General features: G+C 41.2%; 1 protein-coding gene across 2 annotated transcripts in view; it reads left to right on the top strand.

Annotated features, from left to right (window-relative positions):
- The window catches only part of suco (SUN domain containing ossification factor), a 29329-nt gene extending 2977 nt beyond the window's left edge, over positions 1 to 26352 (top strand). The window contains exons 2-22 of one of the 2 annotated variants that reach the window (XM_086088609.1): positions 6726 to 6852; positions 8018 to 8101; positions 8449 to 8810; positions 9847 to 10024; positions 12017 to 12128; positions 12699 to 12826; positions 12931 to 12998; positions 13087 to 13194; positions 14512 to 14617; positions 15470 to 15490; positions 15913 to 15968; positions 16707 to 16798; positions 16894 to 16959; positions 17956 to 18039; positions 19336 to 19417; positions 19767 to 20993; positions 21609 to 21696; positions 21779 to 21883; positions 22990 to 23254; positions 23543 to 23598; positions 24271 to 26352. In XM_086088609.1, the coding sequence (XP_085944735.1) occupies positions 6726 to 6852; positions 8018 to 8101; positions 8449 to 8810; positions 9847 to 10024; positions 12017 to 12128; positions 12699 to 12826; positions 12931 to 12998; positions 13087 to 13194; positions 14512 to 14617; positions 15470 to 15490; positions 15913 to 15968; positions 16707 to 16798; positions 16894 to 16959; positions 17956 to 18039; positions 19336 to 19417; positions 19767 to 20993; positions 21609 to 21696; positions 21779 to 21883; positions 22990 to 23254; positions 23543 to 23598; positions 24271 to 24831 (3976 nt within the window). In that variant the 3' untranslated portion in view covers positions 24832 to 26352. The remainder of the gene's footprint in view (positions 1 to 6725; positions 6853 to 8017; positions 8102 to 8448; positions 8811 to 9846; positions 10025 to 12016; positions 12129 to 12698; positions 12827 to 12930; positions 12999 to 13086; positions 13195 to 14511; positions 14618 to 15469; positions 15491 to 15912; positions 15969 to 16706; positions 16799 to 16893; positions 16960 to 17955; positions 18040 to 19335; positions 19418 to 19766; positions 20994 to 21608; positions 21697 to 21778; positions 21884 to 22989; positions 23255 to 23542; positions 23599 to 24270) is intronic. The other variant, XM_086088610.1, reaches the window with a different exon arrangement.
- The last annotated feature ends 530 nt before the right edge of the window (positions 26353 to 26882 follow it).

The raw sequence follows: 26882 nt of genomic DNA on the forward strand, positions 1-26882 counted from the left end.
TGTAACCCAAATTTTTGGGGAAAAATGGGTCACATTTTTATGTACCTACTGTTGCTGACTATTGTTCTTTGTTTTTGAATAATATCACTTGATCACCTAGTTTCTCCTAACATTTCATACAAACCCCCCCCCCCCCCCCCCAAAAAACATGTATCATTCCTGCTGGTATCGGATTGATATCAGTATCAGACAGTATTCTCGGCTGCAATGTCTGTATCGAATCTAAAGTGAAAAAGTTGTATCGCGACACCCCTCCCGTGATGTTTGTGATCAGTGAAGTTCGTTTTGGCTCACCACACAGAAGTTGTTTTTAGGTGTTCTTTTATCAGCCTCGGTGTATTCTTTGTTAAAACCCTGCGTACTAGAGAATTTTTCGTAATCTAATTTCTGGAGTTAATGTAATTAACTGTAGCTGCGACAAGCACCTTATCTTTTTTTTTTTTGCCTTAACATTTGATCAGTTATCTGTACGTCGCCAGCCGGCCAGATCCAGTTCCGTGTGCGCAGAGGCTGAGCTGGACTGGCACTCGATTGTTCCTGCCCACTGGCCATGGAGACCATTAAGCTCTCTAGGCTGCCGATAGGAAAATAAACGTTCCTGTTTAGCTTCTAGTTTTTTTTTTTTAAATCATGTTTGTGTAACATTTTCCGAGCTCCCCGGGCATCAAACAACTTGTGTATCCAAGTTTTATTTTCACATTGTTCGTGAACAAACAAACTTTTACAGTACGAGCTTGCCAAGCAACTTAATTTTCGGCATCTCGCAATTTGCATGGGAGTTTTTTTTTTTTTTTTTTAATGATAAAAGGTGCAGGGACTGTTTGCAGAGAAAATGATCTGGAGGATTAAGAGGTGGAGGTTGCATTTGCGTCACAGCACCAACTTATTTATTTTGTGGGAAGGAAGGTTCTTGTGCTGATGTATTATGGCCCCTTTCATTTAAAGGTGACATTTTGTTCATTTGGCAAAGTTGTCAATGGAGGGTGCAGAGGATACACGACATGAGTTCTGTAAGCCTAAACAACAGAAACGGATAGTGGGCTACAATTCTTGATTCTTGGGCTATTTTGTCAAAATTGTTATCATGTGAAGAAATTGCAACATGTCTTCTTTGCTTCACTTTCCAGAACATGCTCTGCTTCCCCTCCCCCTCGCTCACTCTTGGCTCTTCATTATTTACCTTTGGCTGCAAGCAAAGCGCAGTCCCCACTGCCTCTTTTTTCCGACTTGTTTTTTTGCAACAGCACGAGCGAGCGCCTTTCCACACCCCCAGCTGAGGGTCATTATCACAAAGAGGCCCTGTCCATAACGCTGCATGGGAACATTGCGTTCCCAAGCTTGCACGGAGGACGTATAGTGTGGACGTCCCGCCAACAACGTTCATATGATCCTATTTCAGAGAATAAATGTGTTTCAGCAGATATTCCCGCTGTGTCTCTATACCAAAGAGCAACAAATGTGTTCGAACTCTGTTGTTAACCAAAAGAGCAGCACCCACCTAGATCATATCATCCCTCACTTGAATTAAAGTGTGATCTGGACGCTAAGTCTTTAGATATAATCTTCTTGCGTTATGACATAATGCACCTATTGGTTCATTTCACATGACAAATTGTAATGAACAAAATGGATTTTAGTAATATTCTCAATATATTAGTATGCTAACACAAACGGGTACATGAGCGGTAAAAGTTGAATGAGGTTTTCCTGCCCCAGCCCCTCCTTGAGGCAAGCCCATCACATGTCAACGCCCACCCGCTCTTCCCATCACATTGCATTAAATCACATGACCACCTCCTTGATTTTCCCCAATCGGAAGCTCCCGAACCTTGTTTGGGGTTTTTGACGTTTTTGTATACATGCTGTCAATAATTCCTAGAGAATTAGCAGCGTTTCTATGTACTGCATTTTGGCACACTGAGGTGTTTGCGTGGTCCCGTTTACACACTCGGAGAAAGACCGCAGTGTAGATTTTTTTTGCAAGCTTCACAGCCTTCGTGCAGTTCTATATAAAGGTCCTTGTCAATCCGGAGGCCTAACGGGTTTACATACTAGTGTGTATTGTGTAGTATTAAAGTCAGCAATGGTGCTGGACCTCGTGCCAGTTACTAGATAAGCAAAGCGTTTTTTTTTTGATAAGGATAAAAAGCCACTGAGGAGATTGTTGTGATTCGGAATGATGGAATTTCAAGGTTTGTGTAGTCATTCCTGAAATGCATATCGTTTCATTTAGATGGATCAACTGTGTAGTTATTTATGGAGGCAATTTTTCTGTTCGCAAAATGATCGGCAATTGTAAATGTTAAACTTGTTAAATATATATTAATTTTTTATTTTTTTCCAATCTGTCCTTTATGTGCTTTGCAAGATAATTTGGGTTGGAAATGAGCCGCCCATTTTTGGGTTATTTTCACTCGGGCTCACCATTTTGTTCCATGCGCAAAATTAAAGCCTAGTTTGTCCCAAGAACTTCATATGACGTCAAACTCCGCGTTTTACAAGGGGTTTCACTTTTGAGGTTTCACGTCAAGTCACGTTTTAATGCACACTAATTGTGGCTGATTAGTCACAAACAGTATATTTGATACAGTATGTTCTTCCACACAAAGACGCGCAGAGACTTGGTTTACATTGCCAAGAGGGTGTATAATGTCACAACCCTGTGGTCGATGAATTGACTGAAGAAGCAAGTGTGTCATCCAAATTAACAACCTGCCAACATATAAACATAAACAATGTCTTGTTGGTAATTTCATTGAAGGCGTAGTTGCAATCCTGAGTGTCAAAATTGGACCTACGTCATTCTTAAGAGTACGCGGTTATTATGATTTGTCTTTCGCGGGATCCAGCAAGTCGGCACACATGAAAGCTCTTGCGGGAATGAGGGTGCCATGCAAAGGAAAACTTAGACTGACTGCTCATCAGAACCTTTTTTTGCTTGGTTGCTTCAAAGTGTCCTCCATTTTGTTGACAGACCAGAGCCGTGTAATTGTCACGAGTTACCTTAAAAAAAAAAGTCAAGTGACACTGTTCCGATTCTTTGGATGGCACAGTTGGTATATGTGTCAGAAAAAATATCCTCAGATTTGAATCAGGCCTCTTGTAGCTTCAGCAATGTTGGGGTTTGATGCAGCCATTAAAGCTAATATTTTGAAATGCTCTTGTTAAGCTTCACTAGCTGGATGAGCTCAAAATACATCATTTGGACTTTGGATGATAGAGAATGACACCTGACAGGTGTTTTCCGCAATTTGTCACCAGTTTGTTTCCCATATCTGCCTCTGTCGCGCCTGCCCTGAGGATACACCAGTGGAGGGGGGGGGGGGGTGGATTATGGAGTGATCCGCTGGCTTTACAGCAAGCTGCTGTTTCACAGGAGTCTGTGCTTCAGCGTCCAAGAAGAATTTGAGTGTGCATGCATGCAAACTTCATCCACATTCCGTCATCTCTGGTAAAAAAATGACTGGCCTACTTCTGCTCAGAGCAATTATTGGCACATCTCCTTGACCCACAATATACTTCTGCCAAAGTTTGTAGAGGATTTTAAGTCCCTTCCTTATTCATTCAAATGTTTCGCTTGGATTTAAATGTACCGTATTCTTACTGGGAATTAAGGAATGGCTCGTTTATTTGACCGGTTTAGCCATCCTGTTAAATTGTGTGTCAGATTGACCAGTTCGGAAGCATAGTAAAAAAAAAAAAAAAAAAATGGATTAAATGTATTCTGCTGGCCTTATTTTCCCTTTATTTCCCTTAAAAAATAAAATTAAAAAAAAGCACGTTAATTCTCGATTTTAGGATGATAATATATACAGATGAATGTACTTGTGATTTGGCCTCCTCTAAATATTTTAATGCACACGTCTAACTGTTCAATGTCCACTTGAATCTCAGAACTCTGAAGCAGACTTGCTAACCACAAGTTTACAGTGTTGCCCCCTCAGCCGTTATAATTCTTCACGGAAGGTCCAGTGTCCAGAATTTTGCAAGTTTTTCATGTTGCCACAGGTGTAGGAACACGAACTGAGACCAGACCCAGCATTTAGTGCGCATCACAGGCTGCTGGTTAGCATCACTAACTGCACTGCCTGATGGAGTTTAATGAGCAGCTGATCCGAGCTCAAGGAGTGAGGAAGGATGAGGAGAGTGGAGGTGGTGTGTCGTGTGTCGGAGGAAACGACTCCCGGTTCACTCGGCAGCTCTGCCTTTCATTCCAGTGTGAGCTACAGCAGCGGCAGTGTCATCTTCTGACTCAGCCCAGCTCCTTTTCCTGCGAGGCCCAGGGGCAACACTTGTCCTGAGTCAGCATTATCGGACTGCACGGAATGCGCGGCAGTCGTAAAACATATCGCAGAGAGAGAGGGGGGGAGAGCAAGAGGGCAGGCGCCCAAGGCTTTATGAAGCCGGATTCGCTCACGTGTGCAGTCACGCTCGACACCTCGGACGGAACACTTGTAATCACCACGCCAACGTGCCAGCCGAGAAGGGATCAAGGCTCTGATGGCATGCCGTGCGGCTGTCGGTACTGTTTGACTCAGCGGATGTAACTATCTTCAGCCTGTTGTTTTCTTTTTTTGCTCAGTCAGCCTCCTGCAGTACAGGACTGACATATTGATGGGCTTATTCACTAATTCGGTCCCAACACCAATAGGAATTAAAGCTCCCTGCGATTCCTTGATCAGCCTTTGACGCCATGTCGGCCCACATTAGTTGGCTTAGGAAATAAAGCTGGGCAATTTAGTGCCGTTCATCTGTCTAGTGTACTCTTGGCTTCTGATTGGGGCTTACTTGGGCAAATTCTCTAGTAGGAGTTCGCCCGAAACATGAGCCATTGAATTGCCCCAAAATGGGACACACCCAAGGAACCAAGATAAAAGCCCGGAACCTTAGAACTGTGAGCCACACGTGCTAAGCTGTTAATCGCTTAACCAATATGCTGTCAAATGTCATAGTACAAGGTTTACTTCTTTGTGTCAAAAATTGCAGGGCAAAAGAAAAATTGCTAGTTTGAAGTAGGTTAGTGAAAAGTGACTAAGGAGGAAATGTGTGTTTGCAGTTGCTGACTTGTTAGTTTTGCCTGAGGCTCTTGTTTGTGTGGCGCAAACAAGCATGCACTTAAGCACTACCCTACTCTATATGTTCCTTGGCCATTTGTAGGATGTGATTTCCTCCTCCCGCTGTTGCATAACCATTGGTGCCCAAAAGTAGGTCACGCTACGCCCCTCAAAAGGAGCCCCCACCGTTTTCATCTGTTTTCTTTTCATTCACAAGGAATGCTGTAATCCAGGCTTTTTGCCTGTTTGTGATGCTGGATGAGGGCAGACATGGTACCTTTGCCCCTTTCGTCTGTCTGGCGTAGAAGCCGAGAATACTGCCTCATCGTTCAGTTTAATCTGTTTGTAACTGGATTTTATGAATGACGATCCCCGGCTTTTTATCGAGTTAATTTACAGTAGCCAAGAGAACATTGCTCGCCATGGCCAACAGGATTGTTTACTCAAGGTGTTTGCTTAAAAAAACAACAAAGATGGTGCAATGCAATTTGTTTGCACTCAAGTATTTAAACAAGTATCCTTATCGGCAAGATTGATGGCCACTTCTGGAATAAATGTGTGTCAATGTTTAAAATATGATACTGGATAGGTAAACGCACACAGCTCCACTTTCTGATAGCCATAAAAAAACTAAGGTAATGTTTATGTAAATTTGCTTGAAGTTGCATTAAAATAAGCTTTGCTATGTCTACAGTGTGTGTTCAGTTTTCAATTAGAAACGGAATGGAAAATACGGTGACAAAATGTATTATCACGACATTATGTCTGTGGGTGGGCAGTCCACTTAACTCAAAATTTTGAAATGCATCCAGCTTAAATACAACCAGCGGGGGTGTCTAAATAAATACCTCATTCCCTCCTAGACTTAAATCATATTCAAAACTGAATCATCACCGGACAAACTCTCAGGCTTGAAACTTAAATGGCACAATGCATTAGTTGCATACCCAGCTTTAGTCGCCTTGAATGCAAGGTTCCTCTTGTTGTGGACATTTCTGTACATCACTCACCAGCTCTTACATAAGCGAATGCCATGGTCTGTGAAATACTGCACGGGTGAAGAAGCCACTGCGTGTGCATCCATAATTCTTGGAGCGGTTACCCACAGACCGAAAGGGCAGAGGAAACATTCATGCAACATAAGATCCTTTAAAGCACAGGACCTAAACTTAGCCCGCAGCCTATATGATCTCATGGTTGCTATTTATCCATGCGCTGTATGCTCTTCAACGGTTTTGATTGCGGCTGGGCCTGGTTGTGTAATTTCCCACTTGATGGGGGGCAGGCACTCCAAAGAACCAACACATAATACAAGCATTTAAAAAGCAATTTTTTCACAATATGCATTTTAAGTAATGTTTCATCTCGTCCATTGCATCTCAACTGTGAATGAGTGAGTGGAGGCTGTTTTTTGAATGACAGCGCAGGAGCAGGCACAGATGGTTTGTCTCTGGGGGCGATCTGTGCACCCGCTGCTCGTCACGTCCCAGGCAGCTAGGTTGACAGGTTGCTAAGCTAACGCAACATGCCCATATATGTCCCGTTTTCCACCTGTTGATTTTCTGCTTCTTGTATGATTTTGATTAAATATAACTTCTGTGCTGGCAGTATGAGTTTGTTCCTGCAATAACTTTTGGTTTAACTAAGGATATGTATTTTTTTGTGTTTCAGGTGCCCCAATCATCATGCCTATTGTTCAGAGCACGGCTTGTCTGACCCAGGTCAGCCTGCTGAGGACAAAGACAACAATGTCAACCCCGATGACAGTAAGCAGGAGCAGGACTCCGTGCAATTCCAGGTCTGTTCCTGTCCTCTGTACAATTAGATGTGGCAGGAATTGATTATTTCATGTCAACACTGCTGCCTCACCCTGCTGTCTTGTCTATGAGCGGTATTATTAGACTGGAGAGTACGCCCAGCACCCAGATGGTGGGGCAGGGAGAAGGGTCAAGCTGTTATTGACCTGGTAAGGAAGGAGGCGGATCCGGTATAGGTTCGGGATTATGGACGCCCGGATGTGTACTCCAAGAGGGCCAAGTCCTCGAAAGAGATAGGACTTATTTCAACTTATCTCTAATTTTACAGCTGATTATCTTGAAAAAGCACCAAATTGGATGATAGCTACATCATAAAAAGAAGCTTAGTTCCACGTTGGCAGGAACCTTTAGTAGAAATATGAAGTTAGTCACTAGTTGCGTAACAATAATATTTTCTCTTTTGTTATGTTTGATGCCACAAACGGCCTGGTTTCGACTTCTAACACATATTACAGTGATGATTGTTTTTTTGGCCTGCGTCTGTACTCTGAAGAATGCAGATCTTGTGCTGCCCTCCAGGCCTGTCAATGCAACAATGCAATGCAACAAAAACCTGAACCGCAGGAAATTCTGTTTTGCAAGTAAGCTTGCTGTTAAATGGAGCAGGCGCTCAAAAAACTGGAATGGTGATAATATTTAACCCTCCTGTTTTGTTCATTTCTTACCACGAGTGTTCATGGGGCAATGTGACTTGCTCAGTTTGATCTTAAATCATTCACTCCCAGCCATTTTCACCGAAGCAATCCCCTTCACTCCCGGCTGTTTTACTGAATTGTTACTGATTTTGCAAGGCCCACAGAATATTGTGTTCTATTGCTATAAAAATATGGAACCTACCAAAAGAAAGATAAGAGTCTCTTCTTTCACCAGGACAAAAAAAGAAGAAGTATATTTCTGTTTCCGTTTTGCAGCAATTAGCATGAGAATATAGCTAAATTTCACCATTATTCACAAATCTTGTTTAGAAATTTTAGTAAAAGAGCTTTTTTTTCAACATGTCCCTGGTTGATATCTTCTCTCTGCTACCACCTACTGGCTGTTTGTGTAATAACTACTGGGTAAATTTGACCCGCAGCATAACTAAGAGGCTTGAATGTTTTCCGATGTTGAAACTCACAATAAATGTAATGCAACTGTGTTCCATAGGAGGTGGAAGAACAGGCGGCTCACACCTCCGACGATGCGGGACTAGAGGACGATAGAGCAGCACACCATGTACATCAAGAACAGGTACTTTGGCGTTGCCGTGGAGGCACGTCCCTTGGCTCAATTAAAAGCATTGGTCCCTAATGTGAAACTAACAAACTTGATTGTGCTCTGGGGCTGCTTTGCTACATAAGGAACAGGGGGGCAAAAAAATAAAAAAATTGTTGCTAACCAAAATAGCAGCACCTACAAATGTTTTGCACCCACAGTTAAAACGGTTGTTCTGTGGGGGCTTTGCTCCATCCTGAAAAGGAAAAAAACTAACTTTGTTGCTAACCAAAACAGCAGTACTTACCGAGGCATTTCTAACAAACAAATAGGAGGCTCAGTTATGTTCTGTGGTAAACTTAGCAGTTTTATTGTCTCTACAGACTGTGAATCCACAAGTAGTTGAGGAAGAGGAGAAAGCAACAAATTCAAATCCAGAGTCTGATCCTCTACTTGCTGCTGCTGAGCCAGAACCCTCGTCAGAACCCGTGGTGGAGTCAGAACGGCGAACCGACGTACAATCCCAGGTCCAGGACCAGGGCGCTGACCAAGAGGCCGCAGTCTCCTCCAGCTCCTCAGAGCCAGTTTCAGCACAGGACCACGTGCCCTGCGATACCTCAACCCCTGTAGAAATCTTCAGCGAGGAAGCTGCCGCACATCAGCTTCCCGACTCGGACCCAGTCACACCCGCGCATGAAGCAGACGACACACCTACCTCACAGAGTGATGGTTCCACTCTCACAGGGTAAGTCAGGTCTTGCATTATTTTATTTATTGTTTTGAATAGTTTTAGCCATTTATTTAGTTGATTTATGCCCATTATGATTTAATTTTAAAATTCGAAACGACTGGCAGACCCAAACCAGAGGTGAGCTGGCTACGCTCAGAAATATTGAAACAAAACCAAGAAGCTGACAAAAAAAATGGTTTTGCTGATTTCATGTTGAAAGGGATTATCCGGCTGGGATGGTCCATTTTTCACTCAAAAACTAATATATATATATATATATTTTTTTTTTGATCAGGAAAGTGAAACTATCTTGCATTTTCAATTTCATCAATTTGTTTTGGAGTAACAAATTGATAAAAATTTTCTTCTGTAATATGGACACGACCCCCTCCATTCTCTAAATCACAGAACATACATTACATATAATGTCCCAAAACTGCTTAGAATCGGCACCAACATTTACGTGGACATCTCTACTTATGCCCCTTCAACCTTTAGCCCCTTCCAGACTACAGTGTGAAATGGGTGGCATTGGATCATTTTAAGCCCCCCAACCTCACCACCCCACTCCACTGGCCTATCCTTGTGTGCATCGATTTTTTTTTTCTTCCTCGCCCCCACCCCAATGTGAGGAGATGTGGTAAACGCCATGTCCTTTCTTTCCCCGTAGTGTATTGCGGGTTGCCAGTGCAGGAGATGAGCCCCCAGCAGACAGCTTTGTCTTTGCTGAGTGCACTGACTCGCAGTGTGGGGTCTTCCCCCCCGGACTGGCAACCTGTCAAAACGCCCCTTTTGGCAGCCCCCTCCTCAGGTGAGTTTGCAAGCCCCCTCACGTGTCTTCTCCTATCCCCCCATGGGATGCTATAATCACAGGTAATGACGGTGCAAGCTCAAGCAGTTTTGGTGTGCGCCGGCCGAAACCGACCTCTGGCCTCCATCTTCCTTCTCTTTGTTTCCCCCATTTAATTTCTCCCATCATTTGCCTGATAATTGAGCTAGGTCACATACACGTAATGTCTCACTCATTTGTCTCCTTTCATTTCTGATGTAGAGAGACTGAGAAAGAGGACCAGCAGTCAGACCAGAGCCAAGATTCCGGTACTGAAGCAGTGGTGGTTCAGTCCACTTCGGGCCAAGTGGAACAGCAAGAGGAGGAGGAACATGAACAGCAGGAGAAGGGACGGGTGGAGGTGCAGCAGGACGATAACGCCTCCTTGCACCAGCAGCAGGTTGTTCACGTTTAACATTATGAATTGAAAAATTAAGATGGTTACTCTTTTAAATGGAAGTACACGATTGTGGTAATCTTACAACAAAGTTACATTTTTGAAAATAGTTGAAAAATGTTTCCATCTTCAAAAATAGCCATATCCTTTTTGTAATAGTCATGTGATTTCAGGAATAAAATTGTGCGTTTTCGGGATAAAAGTTTAGGAGAAACTAATTACTATATTACAGATTTTTAAGTAAAATTGTGATTATATAGTTGTATATTTATGGGATAAAGTCATATTTTCAGAAAGAGTTATAATTTTACAAGCATGTCTATTTTCAAGAATGACTTCTCAAATGTAGGACTTTTTAGGTCAATAGTTGCTATTTTTGGGGATAGGATTTTTATATTGAATTTGAGTAAAAAATGTAGCTATGAGGATTAGACGGTCACAGCACAATAATGAAGTCAACTGAATTTGAATAGCTTCCCCCCCCCCCCCCCCCCCCCTTCCGGGATTACATGTGCAGAGACGGGTTCAAAGCTGCTCTGTCACAATGGAAAATGTCCACGTTTGAGTCGTGTGACGTCCGCTTCCTCAGCCGTCTGCACCCCGCAGCTAACGCTGGCCGATAGATTGCTAGGTCCCGCTTTTGCTGGCGTTCTCTACAAATAGCGCATCCTCATTGCGCTTTGTTTGAGTACGCTGGTGTGAAGCGCTACGAGGGGATGGGGGGTGGGGGTGGGGGGGGGGGGGTTATGAATGTTTCAGAAGGGACATGCCGAGTCGCGTGGCTCACATCCTACTATTGTTTTTCCACACACACGGGGAGAAGGCAGTCTTACCTCTGCCAAGGATGGTTATATTGTCATTTGTTTGTTAGCAGCGTTTTACAAAAACTGCAGTGGAGTTAAAAAAATACATTCTAGGACACTGGCAGTTTTCCCCATGTAAAATGAATCGAATTGTGACCCCTTCCATAGTCAATTTCTATATTTTTATCAAGTTTCAAAATAGATAATTTATTTTCAACACAAAGTGCAGACTCTTTTTAAGACAGTCGGAAAATTATTAGAACGAAGTTGTGTATTTTTGAGTAAAATTATTTTCTGGATAAAGTAAACATTTTCAAGAGAAATCCACTTTTTAGCTTAAGTATGCAATGTTTGTTGAAATGATTTATTTATATATTTAAATTGCCATTATATAAATTTATTTTTTGTGCCTTTTTAATTTAAAGTGAAGTTTATTGTCTAAGATTAAAAAAAAGAAAAACAACTTCTACATTTTGAAAAGTCTGAAAAATAGCATTTGTATTTAAAAATAAATAAATAAATTGACGCCAATATTTTTTACCCTTACGGCTTCAGTTATTGGCCTCCTTGACTAGTAATCAGTATCAGCCCTGAAAAACTATATCAGTCTATCTCTAATATATATTGGAGAATATTTTATTTTAGTTTTTTTTTTTTTTTTTTTCAAGACTTGTCATGATTTTTACAAGAATAAAGTCAGCTATTTTCAAGAAAAACAAGTATTTTCAATAGTCGAAATTATACGACACTCAAGTCTTATATCAAAAAGTAATTATTATTATTATTTTTTTTACATATACAGTAATTTCTGGACTACAAGCCTCTACTTTTTTCACTTGCATTCGACCCTGGGGCTAATACAAAGGTGCGGCTTATCCATCAGATCACAATGGGGCGCTCTATAAAGGAAGCACAAGAGCGTCAGGCAGAGCAAAACAAACCAAGTGAGCCCAAATACAATATGAGAGACCGAACGAAAGTGAGACAATTTGCGGCCCCATCATGGAAAAGAAAGTAATGGGCAACCCGGTGCGTTAACATTAAAACACCTGTGGTTTATATGTGTAACAAACTCGAGTATTCCCCAAATTTAGCTAGCGTGGCTTATAGTCAGTTGCGCTTGTAAAATGTATGTATTTTTGAAGGAAAAGTTGTAAAATTTGAAGACTTGTATGCTTTGTGTGCGATTTAGGCAGTGGAGGCTGGTACTGGCAAGGAATTGGATCCCTCGGTCCCCAGCAAAGATGACATCCCAACCTTTGACGAGTGGAAGAAACAAGTCATGGAGGTGGAGAAGGAGAAAAGTAGGAAGAGTCTTAAACATGCTCTTACAGTATTCCCACTTTTGTATCTTAACTCATTCACTACCATTGACGGCTATAGACGTCAAAAATTCATTTGAACTATTTCTATTAGTTAATTTTTTTCTACTTTTGTTAACAAGAGTATGAAAACCTTTTTTTTTTATTGTACATTTAGAACAGATATTGTGAGTTAACTAGTGAAGTCATGCGGTTAATTACGATGAAAATTTTCAATCGCCAGACGCACGGAATTTTTAATAATCTTTAAGTCGCGTCAGGCGATTACATTTTTTTATTGTAATTAATTGCATGACTTCAATAGTTAACTCACGATTAATCAAACACTTCAGATCTGTATTAAAAAAAAAAAAAATCTAGGTTTTCATACTTTTACCAAAAGTGGAAAATAAAGGTTAAACTAATAGAAATAGTTCAAATGAATTTTTGACGTCTATAGCCGTCAATGGCAGTGAATGAGTTAAGGTGGATGCTCCATTACACCTCACTACTTGTTTCTGGCTTTTAGGATCCTCTCAGGTTCTATTTCTGTATGTCTCTCCATCTGCGCAGGTCAAAATCTCCACACAGCTGCTAGTGGCATTGCCCAAGCAGTAAAGAAGGTCCAGAAAAACTTCAAGAATAACTACGCCTCGGTGGAGTGCGGCGCTAAGATACTCTCTGCAAACAATGAGGCCAAGGTTGGTGAGCGGGGGGGAAATCTCTCCCAACATGTCTTCTCTCCTTAAGACAATACAAACTAAACAATGCAAACTTGCTGTTTTTAAATCTGCTCCTGCTCCAGAGCACGTCGGCTATTCTCATGGAGAATATGGATCTTTACATGCTGAATCCCTGCAGCAACAAAATCTGGTAATTACAGACAAAAGCCCAGTATCCCTCTCTAACGTTTTTGTAAGTAGCGTATATATTTGTCTTACGCCTCTCTACTGCTCTGCAGGTTCGTGATCGAGCTCTGTGAGCCCATTCAGGTCAAGCAACTGGACATCGCCAACTTTGAACTCTTTTCGTCAACACCTAAAGATTTCCTGGTCTCCCTAAGTGACAGGTACATCATGTAAAAATCCACAAATTGGCAGTGTTAAAATCATTGGCCACAATATATCGTTTTTCAATTGAAATAGATTTATTCACAAGCCCCCGACTTCTAAATTCAAGCTTTTGAATGATTTTTTTGTCGCTAACTTTTTTTGTATCAATATTTTATGTTTAGCTCTGTTATTACTTCACATGCACAACTAATCAAAAGTTATCTTGTCGAACAGCATTGTGGCCAGGGTTATTATAGTTTTGGAATTTTCATTTTAGGGAGTTTTTATTTCGTTTTGAGTTTTGTTTTTTTAATTTAGTTAGTTCTAATTAGTTTTCAATGTGGTTCTGTTTTTTTATTATTAGTTTTAGTCATTTTAACTCATTCACTGCCATTGACGGCTATAAACGTCAAAAATTCATTTGAACTATTTCTAGTAGTTTCACATTTTTTTCCCACTTTAGTTAACAAGAGTATGAATACCTAGATTTTTTTTTTATTGTACGTTTAGAACATATATCAAATTTGTTATTAATCCTGAGTTAACTATTGAAGTCATGCGATTAATTACAATTTAAACATGTAATAGTCCAAAAAAAATATATATATATTTTTTGTTTATTTACTTAATTATTTAAACTCAAGATTAATCACAAATTTTATATCTGTTCTATATGTACAATAAAAAAATTCTAGGTTTTCATACTCTTAACAAAAGTGGAAAAAATGTGAAACTAATAAAAATAGTTCAAATTAATTTTGTTTTGCTTGTGTGCAATATTTAATAAAATGAAGAAAGTGACACATTTCTTACCTAGCGTAGCATTTCGGCTGAGTTAAATGAAAAAGCAGGCTAGGCAGGCAATTGGAGCCAAAAGTGAAGCACGCAAAATTGCCACCTAGGAGTGACATCATCTGAAGATGGTTTTAAACGTCTTTGTTCCGGTTAATATCAAAATAATTCAAATCAACCCCAAAGGCTCATGTATTAAATTAATTACCAAAGATTAAAACTACAGACATTTGCGCTATAGTTTCAGTTTTCGTTTTTCAAAAAAAAAAAAAAGTATTTTTAAATTTTATTTTGTTAAAGAAAATGTTTTTTGCATTTTAGTTATTTCGTAAATTTTCGTTAACTAAAATAACCATCATTGTGGCACAACAGAAAATGTTTTGACCTTCAGGATTTATTTCCCGTCATAAATTCTGGCATGTGAGGACTGCCCTTGAGTCATATCTCAACCCATGCGGCATTTTGCACCAGCCTCAGCGTTGGCACGCAGGCGTGTCTACAGATTTCCGAGGCCTCACTTTTGTCCACGCTGTGTTCCGCAGGTACCCCACCAACAAGTGGGTGAAGCTGGGGACGTTCCACGCCCGCGACGAGCGCATCGTGCAGAGCTTTCCACTGGATGAACAGCTTTACGCTAAATATGTGAAGGTACTTTTTGTGAATCAACCCTCAGTTGAAAGTACAGTAATGCCTCAAGGATGTGGGGTGGGGGGGGGGGAGCATAAAGGGAGCATTTAATGGTTATCAGTTTTAGTTCACACAGTGGCATTTATGGCTGTCAGCTCAGGGGACCTTCTTATGACTTCACGGTAATTTAACCCTGCAGTGAGTGTGAGTAACTCAAACCCGGGAACAAGTGAAAGTCGAAATGTGACTCTTATTAATGGCCGTCACATTGTGCATCCGTCACAGTGGCTCTGCTTGTACAGTTTGAGCTAAAGGTCAGATGTGCTTTGTTTCCTGGCGAAAATGTTCAGTATTGTAAGAGGTCCTACTCAAAACCCCTCAAAAAGTGACAGAGTGACGCTTCCTGGAAAGTTTGAAAAAAAAAATTTGCCCCACCATTCGTTCTCAATAACCTATGCACACAATTGAATAGGAAGTCAGCCATTTTGATTTTAATTCGGCAGTATGGGTCGATTAAATTGCCAAGTTTTTGTTGCAGTTAACAGTGTTTGAATGTCATATAAATTGATTTAAAAAAAAAAAAATTGTAATTCCACAATTGCTTGCATTGCCACAAAAATCTTTATAGTATAGAACAGATCATGTCTTGCGCTGACATTTCTGATCTTTTCTGACTGTCCTGCTCTCTTCTTAAAACGCTCGTTAGAAAAATCTCCATCAGCATCATCTGGAAGCATCCAGAATAATGGGATGGACCTTTTTTATTAATGTGACTCTCAACTTGATAGAAAATGCTTGCAACTCCTTTTATTGAACTCATTTTCTTGTTTTATTTCTCCCGCCTTCTGTCGTGCCGTCTTGCTCTGGCCTCAGATGTTCATCAAGTACATCAAGGTTAGCATTTTCTTTCTGTCTGTCACCGGCTGTCTTTAACTGTTGTAATAAGTGTCTTTTAACTGGTCAGCTTTTGGGTGGGGGTGTCAAATGCAGCTAACACCCACACTTGACCATACTTTATCTGCTTCACGATGATGGTAGTTCGGTGCTTTGAGGGTCTGATAAAAGGGGACTGTACATGCACTACTCATGAAAAATTTAAGATATTTGCTTTTGGATGAATTGTCAGTATGAAGCTAAAATGCACTTCTACAGATGTCCTATCAAGCTATACTTTTGAATGCACATGTCCAACTCTTCAATACTTCATCTCCTGAAATTTCAAAAGCCCCATTATTTCAAACTTTTTGTGAGTAGTGCATGTGATGTTGGGGTATTTGCTAAATCATGCCTGACATTTTTCCTCTGTCATTTTGCAGGTTGAGCTGCTTTCCCATTTTGGATCTGAACACTTCTGTCCCCTCAGTCTCTTCAGGTAACACATATGGTTTAAGGGCACAGTTAGTTAGCAAAATTGTTGAATCTTTTAGATGGCAGAAATAAATATCAAAAGACTGCTGAAGTGGCGTACACATGAATGATTTAACATCTAATCCAATTTAAAGAGTATATTAACTCATTCACTGCCCTTGACCGCTTGTAGACGTCTGTTTTTATTAATTTAAAATTCTTTCCCCCCATTTTTGTTAACATGAGTATGAAAACCTAGATTTTTTGTGTGCATTTTGAACAGATATACAATTTGTGATTAATCATAAATTAACTAGTGAAGTCATGCGATTATTACGATTACAAATTTTAATCACCTGATGCCCCTAATTTTTAATAACATTTTCTTAAAAAAAAAAAAACTTTAATTTTTTTTTTAAATTTTGAATATTTTTTTTTAGGAAAAAAGTTGTGGCATCGGGCGATTACAAATTTTAAACGTAATTAGGATTAATCTCAAATTTTATATCAGTTCTAATAAATAAAAAAAAATCTACGTTTTTATACTTTTGTTAACAAAAGTGGGGGGAAAATTTTATGAATGAAAATGAATTTTTAATGTCTATAGCCGTCAATGGCAGGGAATGAGTTAACATGTGATAGGGAGCTGCTCTCTTCCCTAGAAAGTTTAGATTACATCATGTCTTGTGTTGAAACAACGACCCTTAACCTTTTTTCTGTAGGCAGCCAACCGAATGTGTGTGCGTGTGTTTGTTTTGCGTAGGGTGTTTGGTACCAGCATGGTGGAGGAATATGAGGAGATAGCCGATTCCCAGTATCCTTCTGACAGGCTAGAGTACCTAGATGAAGATTACGGTAAGTATCAGGAACACAATAATGTGTCCACCAAGCAAATAGTTTCAGCCTGTTCTAGTTGTTTGAGATGTGTAAATGTGCGTTTGTCTCATCAGACTATCCGCCCGGCTATCAACCATCAGAAGACAAGGCGTCTAAAAACCTGCTTGGCTCCGCAACGAGTATGTACACAAAAACCAAACACTGTGTCATTGTGATTCTCAAAATACCGGTCGTGGTTAGTGGTCTCCCGCTAAGTTCTACGTGGAAAAATAAATCATTTTTTTGAAGAATTGCTAACTATTTGCCAAACTGCTGAAATTTTTCTTAAAGTGATGGGGGTAAAACACCAAAACTATTAAGAAAATTGGGGGGGAAAAACAGCTCATGTAATAATTTGGAGCACAACTCTGTTTTCTTATGTCAAGACTGAAAGCTGCTTAAGTGCTTCGGAAAGCTAAAAATGCAAAGTCAGTAGAGGCTCCAGGCAAGCAAACATCAGCGCTTCTTCGCGCTCCATTAGCTAGTCACGTCTTTGTGGCTTGGGTTTGAATGTTTGTACTTTTTATTCACCTACTTGAACATAGTGTACATATTCTCGAATTATGCTTTTCACACACAAGTCACACGTCTGAGCAAAATATACTGGTTCATTATTAAGTCTAATGAATGAACTTTTTTTCCCAACATAATGATCATTAACTCATTCACTGCCATTGACAGCAATAGGCATCAAAAAGTAATTTTAATTATTTCTATTAGTTAAATTATTTTTTTCCATTTTTGTTAAGAGTATGAAAGCCTAGATTTTTTTGTTGTTGGTACATTTAGAACAGAAAATGTGTTATTAATCGTGAGTTAACGAGTAAAGTCATACAATTTTTTATCTTAATTAATCACATGACTTCACTCATTAACTCAAGATTAATCACAAATTTTAAATCTGTTCTAATACAATAAAAAAATCTAGGTTTTCTTACTCTTGTTAACAAAAGTGGATTTTTTTTTTAACTAATAGAAATAGTTCAAATGAATTTTTGACGTCTATAGCCGTCAGTGGCAGTGAATGAGTTAAATACAATTTCATTACGCAATTTTTATGGGAAAACAGTTTAATTAATACCACAAATATGTCATGACTCTTGATATAAATGCCCATATTATGTGGTTACTTTCAGATGCCATACTTAACATGGTCAACAACATTGCTGCTAACGTGCTGGGTGGTAAACCTGAGCTGGACGGGCAATTAGGAGCAGAAGGTATGCGTGTTGTTCTTTTTATTTTTTTTACATCTCGGTCCGGGTCTTCCACTTCCTCTTGAACTTGTAACCGCTTCGCTGGCTCCAATTTCACACTGTGGAGTCATGCGGAACTCGTATGAGAAACCCATGAGTTGTTCTTGATGTCACTTTTTTTTCTTTTTTTTACCCCTCCAGATATAAAAACAACAACTATAAAATGTTTATTATTCATAAAATAAGTATAATGTAAATACTTAATTTGATGAGAGGGTAAAAACATAATTTCCATTTTTATGCTTGGTATTACTAAAAGTAAATTCTCTTAATGCTGTGACACCCCCCCCCCCCCCCCCCTTTCTCTCTCATTGTCTTGGCAGGAAGAAATCACATTGTAGTTCTGTACTAGAAAATATGTGATGCTATAGTCATACTTGCATTTTTTTTTGGACTAATTATTGCTTCTGTAACAGGTTTTGTGAGATATAATGTTATTCTGTTTAACTCTGATGGATGAGTCATTTTTCTGAGTGACTCAATGATTTTGCATATTGAAACGTGTAGTGACTTGGCCATGATTCAGTCTGCCCACAGATTGTCGAGTCATGACATTTGTCATTTTTCCATTGATGCTCTATTGAATGAATGGAGCGGAAAATTGAGGAAATGATAAAAGCGGAATAAGGACCGAATAACGACCCGATTGAATCAATGATGATGCAATGGCTTTAAAACATACTTAAGGAGACTGCAGGGTCGCTACCTGCTACATTGCTTTAATTTATTTTTAGAAAAAAACACCAGAGGACGGAATGCTTTGCAAGGATGGTTACTCGAGTTATACAAGTTTCAACTGTCTGAGGGTTGTCAAGGTTATATTGCGATCCCTCTGATACTGTGGAAGCATGACTTGTGCTGTAAGAAGTTCATAGGTCACACTAATGAAGGAAAAAGTTCTGAAAAGATTTAGATTGGTTTCTGTCACAAAAAACCCTGGCATTTGAACATGGGTGTGTAGACTTTTTATAGCCACTGGATGCACAGACAACATTCCTAGTTAAATGAGAATTCTGTGTCTCGCATCCTGCTGGCCCTTTACTCGCTGTGTTGCGCACGTGTTTGTGGAAGCAAGATCGGCTCTAACTGGATCAGACCAGTTTTATCTCCCGACTTCCCCAAACATGGGCTTGTGAGCCAAACTGCCAGGAAAAGGGTTTCTGTCCTCCACACTGCCTCCTACAGCTCCATGCACTATCAACACTGTGACGACAATGCAATTTTGGCAAATGTCTTATAATGCGGTTTGCCCCACCACAGGTAACATAACGGTAGAAGTGCTGACCAACAAGGAGGAAAGCGCGGAGGTTGTGCCCGTGGAAATCCTTCAAACCTCTACTGTGTAAGGCGCCCATTAAACATTTTCCCTCAGCTAGCATTTATTTTACATTATTTTATATATGTATTTTATATATTACAGATACTACAGCACATACATCAATTTCACTTTATAAAACCGTTTTTCCCATTTACAAATGTTTTTATTATTTCAGAATGTATTTATTTATCTTGGACAAAATTTGACCCATCACAGTAGTGGACAGAGCAAACACCAGTTGTGTGTACGCACTGTAGAATCCGTGTTTTGGATGTGTGCTTTTCATATCCAACACATTGATATCGCAGTCCCAGTCGGGCAAGCGTTAGTGTCGTTTGGATGGCTGTTTAACTTTTGATTTTTCTTCTTCCAGAGAGAAACCTGTCGAGCCAGAAGAGCACACGGCCCCCGAGGACGCCAGTGTTTCTTCCGTATCGCCCTCCCCCCTCGAACCCCAGACAGATAGACAGATTGTCACCCTTGTGGAAGAGGATGATGATGATGATGAAGAGCCTCGACAGTCCACAGTCACCCTGTTGGATGAGGAGGAAGAAGAGAAAAGTGATCAAGAGGAGGCTGTTGCAGCGGATAGGGAGAGCTCAACATACTGTCCTTTCTTGTCCCTGTCCTCGCTGTCCTGCCTGGCCACACTGCCAGAGCTGCTCCAACGCTGGTGCTCCGCCATTTTGGCCAAGGAGCGACTCCGGAAACTTCACACCCAGACGAACCCCACCCTCACCCGTCTGCAGATCCCCGTTCTCGCACCCACACCCTCACAAGAAGCCCTTCCTCTCACTGATAAAGCCAGAGAGCCCGAGGCGCCTCTCACGGGTCAAAACGAGGGCCAATCTCCCAGCGAGTCCCCCCTCGCGTTACCCTTGGACCCCCACGCGCACACTCCACAGCCCGACATCCAGCTGGAGCCCAGCAGAACGTCCACCCTTCACTCGCACAGCTTCTCGGACATCCACAGTTCCCTGACTCCCACCCACCAGGACATCCTGCTGCCTCCCATCAAAGATGCCGCCCTGAACCCCGTCACCACGCCGCCCCTACAGGACACCCCGGTCCCCAACACGCAGCGACTGAGCGCCACCTCGCACGTCTTGGTGGCGAGCCCCCCGCCACAGCTTCCCACCCCGGAAACGGACGCTCCAAATGCTGCCCTCCCCACCCCTAAGGAGCAGGACCTTCCTACGGCGTCACACCCCGAAGACCTCGTGCCGCCTGCCACGGAGCAGCCGACAGCTCCCCTTTTAACAACCCCTGACGCAATTAGCCACCCACAGAAACTTAAGACCCCTCCTGAGGAGCACAGGGACCCTCAGGAAGGAGAACCTCAGCGGGCGGCGGACCCGTCGGATGACGACCTGTTAAACGGCAGCGTGCACCGGGCGGCCACGGATTTCTACGCCGAGCTGCAGAACGGCGGAGACTACAACGGCGGCGCGGCGGGGGGCAACGGCGTGACGGCCAACGGGGCGACGGTACACGGCTCCAGCCAGAAGGAGAGCGTCTTTATGAGGCTCAACAACAGGATCAAAGCACTGGAGATGAACATGAGCCTTTCTGGCAGATACCTGGAGGAGCTTAGCCAGAGGTACGATCGGTCCACTCGCCGTCTTGACTTACTTGATGGTCAGTTTTATTGTTTTTGTTTTGAAATGTATGAGGCGTGTGGTTCTTGACTTGCTTAACTCATTCACTCTCAGCCATTTTCACTGAAGCAACCCCCTTCGCTCCCGGCTATTTTACTTGATTTTGACTGAATTAGCAAGGTCCACAGAATGTTGTGTTCTATTGCTGTAAAAACATGGAACCTATCAAAAGAAAGATTAGTCCCTTTTTTTCATCAGGAGAAAAATATATATTTCTATCTGTTTCCGTTTTGCAGCAATTCATTATTATTCACTAATCTGTTTAAAACTCTGGGGAAAATAGTTTTTTGCAACATGCTCTTATACTATGCTGCCACCTGCTGGCCGTTTTTGTAATAACTACCTACATTGCATTAAGAGTTCTCTTCAGTTCAGAGGCTTTTTATGCTCAACCTTAAAAACGTATCCATATTATTTTGGGACCATGACAATATTTAAAATAGAACGTTTTTGGGAGCAATTGAGTTCATGCATAAAGCACCTTGAGATAACTTTAAATAAAATTGACTCTCTGTGATAACCAACGCCGCACACATAACCATTCCCTGCTGCTTAAGGTACCGCAAACAGATGGAGGAGATGCAGAGGGCGTTCAACAAGACCGTCATCAAGCTGCAGAACACCTCGCGCATGGCTGAGGAACAGGTAGGTGTGAACGGGATTAGCCTACGGTGTTGAAGCGCCATTGGTATTAAATTATCTGACTGTCCTTTGCTTGATTCCTCAGGACCAGAAGCAGCAGGACTCCATCCAGGTCCTGCAGGGTCAGCTGGAGAACATCACCAAACTGATGCTTAATCTTACTGATACAATCGGACAGCTTCAGAAAGAGGTAAAAATGACGTATTTATTTATGCATTACCCCCTTGTTTTAATGTGGACCTTCACACACTGAAGCAGATGTGTGTTTATCCCCCCCCCCCCCCATATTTTAAAACCGGTCACTTAATGTCTGAGCCTTCATCAAATGCTGAAATATCAAGAATTATATTGACATTTTACACATGTTCACAAGGTCAACTAGAAAACTCTTTTATTCTTGAAAGTATGGGTGATTTTAATTATTATTTTTTCAATCAAAAAATTACTTTCTTTTTCAAGGCATACCACTTTTAAATAGTCCCCCACCTCCCCACCCTGGAAGATTTTTTCCTCTCAAATCTTCTTTTTTTTTCCCACTCAGTATGACATTTTTCCCCTCAAAGAACAACTTTTCTTGAAATATAAAACTTTAAAAAATAGTTTTTTTATTTTAAAAAACAAATGCAACTTTTTTCCTTAAAGAAATGCACAAAACTTTCATAATTTTTTTTTTCCCCATTAAAAATATGTTCCATTTTAAATGTTTTCAGTGTCCCAAAGACGCATTTATACGGTTTTTATGTTTTTTTTTTAAATGCTAGAGCATACAGAAGGCTTTGATGCAGCCTCTTAACTGCAAAGAACAGTTGAAGAAATGGTAGTTATTACACAAACGGCCATCAGGTGTCAGCAAAGCAAAAGAGATCAACCAGGGCCATGTTGGGAAAAAAAGCTCATTTACTCACAATTCTATTTATTGTTACTAATGATAAAACTTAGCTATATTCTAATGCTAATTGCTGCAAAACTGAAACCGATAGAAATACATATTTTTTTCCCGATGAAAGAAGAGACTCTAATCTGTCTTTTGGTAGGTTCCATGTTTTTATAGCAATGGAACACAATATTCTGTGGGCTTTGCTAAATCAGTCAAAATCCACTAAAACAACTGGAGTGAAGGGGATTGCTTCAGTGAAAATGGCTGGGAGTGAATGAGTTAACAAAAACATGACTCCCCCCCCCCCCCCCAAAAAAATGCAGCCTCTTTCTTGAAAATGCAAATACCCAACTTTTTTTCCTTGACAATGTATGACCTGATTTGCAGCGAGCTCATGTACATGCTTATCCACCGCACAGGTTTCAAACCGTCAGAGCTACCTGGTGCTCTCGCTATCCCTCTGCGTGTCGCTGGGCCTGCTGGTGTGCCTGCAGTTCTGCCGCAGCTCCTGCGCCGCCCCCAAGTCGGACATCGCCTCCGCTGCTGCCATCGTTGCGCCTCCCAAGAGCAAGCACTACCCCAGCCCCAAGAGATGCTTCTCCTCCTACGACGACATGAGCCTCAAGCGCAGAATGATGTGTCCGCTTGTGCGCTCCAAGTCCTTCCACCTGTCTTCCACGGAAGGTAAACAAACATCAAATCGGATTCATGTGACCCCTTTCCCCCCCCCTGACGTTGATTCCGCTGCCTGCGCGTGTTTGCCCTTTTGACTGAAAGCTGTCAGTGGCAGCTTGTGCGCACATGCAGGCTTAAGGAGCACAAGAATAGTGTGTGAAGCTTTTGCTGGCTCTTGGTAGACGTTTGCCAGCTGCGCTCTAATAGAAAACTTCAAGTGGCGCATGCTTGTTACATGTACTTTGTTTTTTATTCTGTTATTCACTGTCCCCTCTTTTTTTTTTTTTCTTCCCTTAGTCGGTCCAGATGATGTGTACATTGTAGAGCCTCTAAGGTTTTCTCCAGAGAAAAAGGTAAAGTGTCTCTCCTATTCCAGTTTTCTGTTTGATCATGTCACAATGACAAATGGAAATTATAGTTTTTATGATTTTGTAATAGGGTACAAGAATAAGGTGCAACAATGTCACATAAAAAGGAGTAAAAATAAAAGTATAACTTCAGAAAATATACAACTTATTTTAAAATTTCTGTTTAAAAAGATACAACTTAATTCTTCACAATATTACCTAATATGCAACTTAATGTTCTCTGATACACAATTCTGAAACTAATAGCTTTTCCTCCCTCAAATATCTGACTTGGTTTGCATATAAAAATATAACTTTTATTCAAATATAGAATTTTTTTTCTTGAAAAATGTGTTTTACAATCTTGAATTTATTGAAAATTTTATGTTTGCTTTTTTTCACATTTTTTCTCAAGTGCATGTTTTGTTTTTTGTTTTTTTCCCCAAAATATTTCCGCACATAAAAAAAAATTCTCCCCCCCCCATTAGCTGGTCTATGGCATTTTTCATTGTGAATTAGCATTGAGCTAGTAGACTTTAAATATGCTTTTTCACTTAATTGTTTTTTTGTTTTTTTACAAAAAACATTTACTCATCACCTTTTCCAAAATAATAATAATAAGAAGAAGTCGTTCTTTAAAATTTTAAAATGTACAAATTCTTGTCCTTTCTCTTATAGAAAAAACGTTGCAAAACAAAACTTTTGGACAAAGTAGAAACCCTGAAGCCGTCGGACCCTTTGGCGCCGCTCACCAACGGCAGCATCAAATGCAACGGCTTCCACCCATGCCTTCCGCCCCCCCTCCCCACCCTTACGTTTCCCCCTCACTTCCCACCGCCACCCCTTCCGCCACCTCCTCTTCCCCCCGCTCCATCTCCCGCCGAGGACCCCCCACCATTGCCCCCCGTCTCGTCAAAGGAGTCCCCCTCAGAGACCAGCAGCTCCTGCTCATCCACCCACTCGGAGGAGTCTTTCGCCGGGCGCCTGCCGCCTCCCTCGCCCGTCTTCTCCTGCGCCGAGCTGCCCCTGGCGGCGCCCCTCCTGCCCGCTCCACCGCCGGCCGTCCCCTCCGCCAAGTCTCGGCAGGAGAGGCGCTCCACCAAACGGCGGAAGTTGCGGCAGACGGAGCTGGCGGAGGGGCGCGTGGCCTCGCTGCCCGCCCTGCGGCAGCTCATGAGACGCAGCAAGGATCTCGGCGTGGGCACCATCAGGGTGACGGCGGTCAGCGGACAAGTCTGACAATACTTCATCCCAAAGAACCACATTTGCCCTCATCCACTCCCTTAAAGACCTTGTAATGGTTACGTGCCTTTATGACCCTTTTTAATCTGTGTTGAAAACACACAAATGTTTATTTGCGAGGACAAGTCCATTCGAAGCGCGCATCCACAAAGTATTCAAAGCATGCATTATAGTGAGAGAACTGAGTTACAAAAGACATCCTTTATTCTCCCCCCCCCCCCCCCCGACTCCTGGGACCACCTTTGTTCACAGATTTGCCTCCCAGCTCATGTTGGTTTACTCCTTCAGAAGCCTGATGAAGAAAACACTAACTTAATAGTTCCCCACTAAAACTTTAAACGCTTTAGCTGCAGCAGCATACATAACTTTCTCAGAAACATTTCACTTTCTTGAAAATGTAAACATTTATTCTCTCATCTTGCAGAGAAAAAAACAAACATTGCACAACATTCTATGGACAATGTGTTGTGTACACTTCACTTTTTTTTTTCCTGACTATTAGACTTTCACAAATATAATTTCACATACGCATCCTTCTTCTCTGTAACTGAGCCAACCTGGCCGCGCACACCCAAGTTCTAAAGAGCAGTTTTATTTATTTATTTATTTGTACACACTGGCTGGCCAGTCTCCGTAGTAGAAATATCTACAACAACTCTAAATAATACTTGTACACGCAAATGGACTCAGTGGTACTGACACATAGCAGCTCGCCTTGTTTATTTTTTTTTACATACGGTAGCTGTCACATGACTGGACAAAATGCCCAATCTTCACGCTGCTGCTGCTACTGCTTTACGATTGGTGGAAACTAGCTTGCACTCAATTTACGTCAAGGGTTTGTTTGATGCATTTCAACAACAACAAAAAGTGTTTTCTGATAGGCTCTGAGTGGTTTTCTTGACAGATTGGGAACCATGATCACCCTCTTTCTTCACCCACCTTTTCTTTTTTTTTTGCACATTTTTTCCAACTGAAAAAGAGCATTTTAACATTTTCTCACAAGCTTTGAGTTCAGCGTGCGTGTGTGTGTGTGTGTGTGTGTGTGTGTGTGTGTGTGTGTGTGTGTGTGTGTGTGTGTGTGTGTGTGTGTGTGTGTGTCCTCTTGTTCACTCACTGAGAGTTTGCACGGATTTTGTTTATAAGGGAAATGCAGGCAAAGCTGGTTGTATGGAACACTATTCATGTTATGCTAGTTGTCGTTTTAACCCTTTTTTTTATGTCATGTGAGATTACTTTAATTTCTCTTATATTGTGTGTTACAAGAGACTACTTTGGTTCTACTTAACACAGTGAAACAGGCTGCTGAACAACCTCAGTGTGCACTTTTAATGACTCCTCATGCCTTTTTTGTTCAAAGTGTTCTCTTTTCTTTTGGTCTCATTCACGTTTGCTCTGTTATTCCTCTGAAAAGCTGCACAGTATTTTTTTGTTTTTAGCAGGAGTGAGTTACTACAAAAGCTGTAGTGCCATTAGAAACTGTGAATTTCTGAATAAACCCTTTTTTGTTGTCTTTCACTTTGTCGTCCACTTTTTTTTTTGTTTTGTTTCTGTGGGCAGTGTTGCGCCTGTGAAAGAGGAACAGACAGCAATAAGTCATTAACATAGAAAAAAATGACCATGAGTGGCAATTTGTCTTGACATCGACAGAACCAACATCACTCATTTACAAACATATTTGGTGTTAATGAGGCCCTTTAAATTGGGACAAATGTGTGCCGACTCACATTTAATGTGAGTTTGAATGTAAATGGTTAATTCTTAACATGGCCAAATCCCAATTTTAAACAGGTTGTGCACACTTGTGCAATCACATTATTGCAGAAAAACAACAACTGGGGTGTGAAGACTTTCTATCTGCTGTAGCCTGTTAGAAAATGGGAGCCATGATCCATTCAAAACCGATACATTGTGACTTTTGGCCAGTTGTGGGCTAACTACTTCCAGTCCCCAAATATAAAACGATGAAGTTCATTCTTTGCATTCAGTTCGTAACCTCGAAACTCATTTTGTCGGGAGCTTCCAAGACGTAGCGTCGATTACTACCG

The sequence above is a fragment of the Leptonotus elevatus genome, chromosome 11 (assembly GCF_054856555.1).
Source record: "Leptonotus elevatus isolate MCC_2025b chromosome 11, RoL_Lele_1.0, whole genome shotgun sequence".
Lineage (NCBI taxonomy): Eukaryota > Metazoa > Chordata > Actinopteri > Syngnathiformes > Syngnathidae > Leptonotus > Leptonotus elevatus.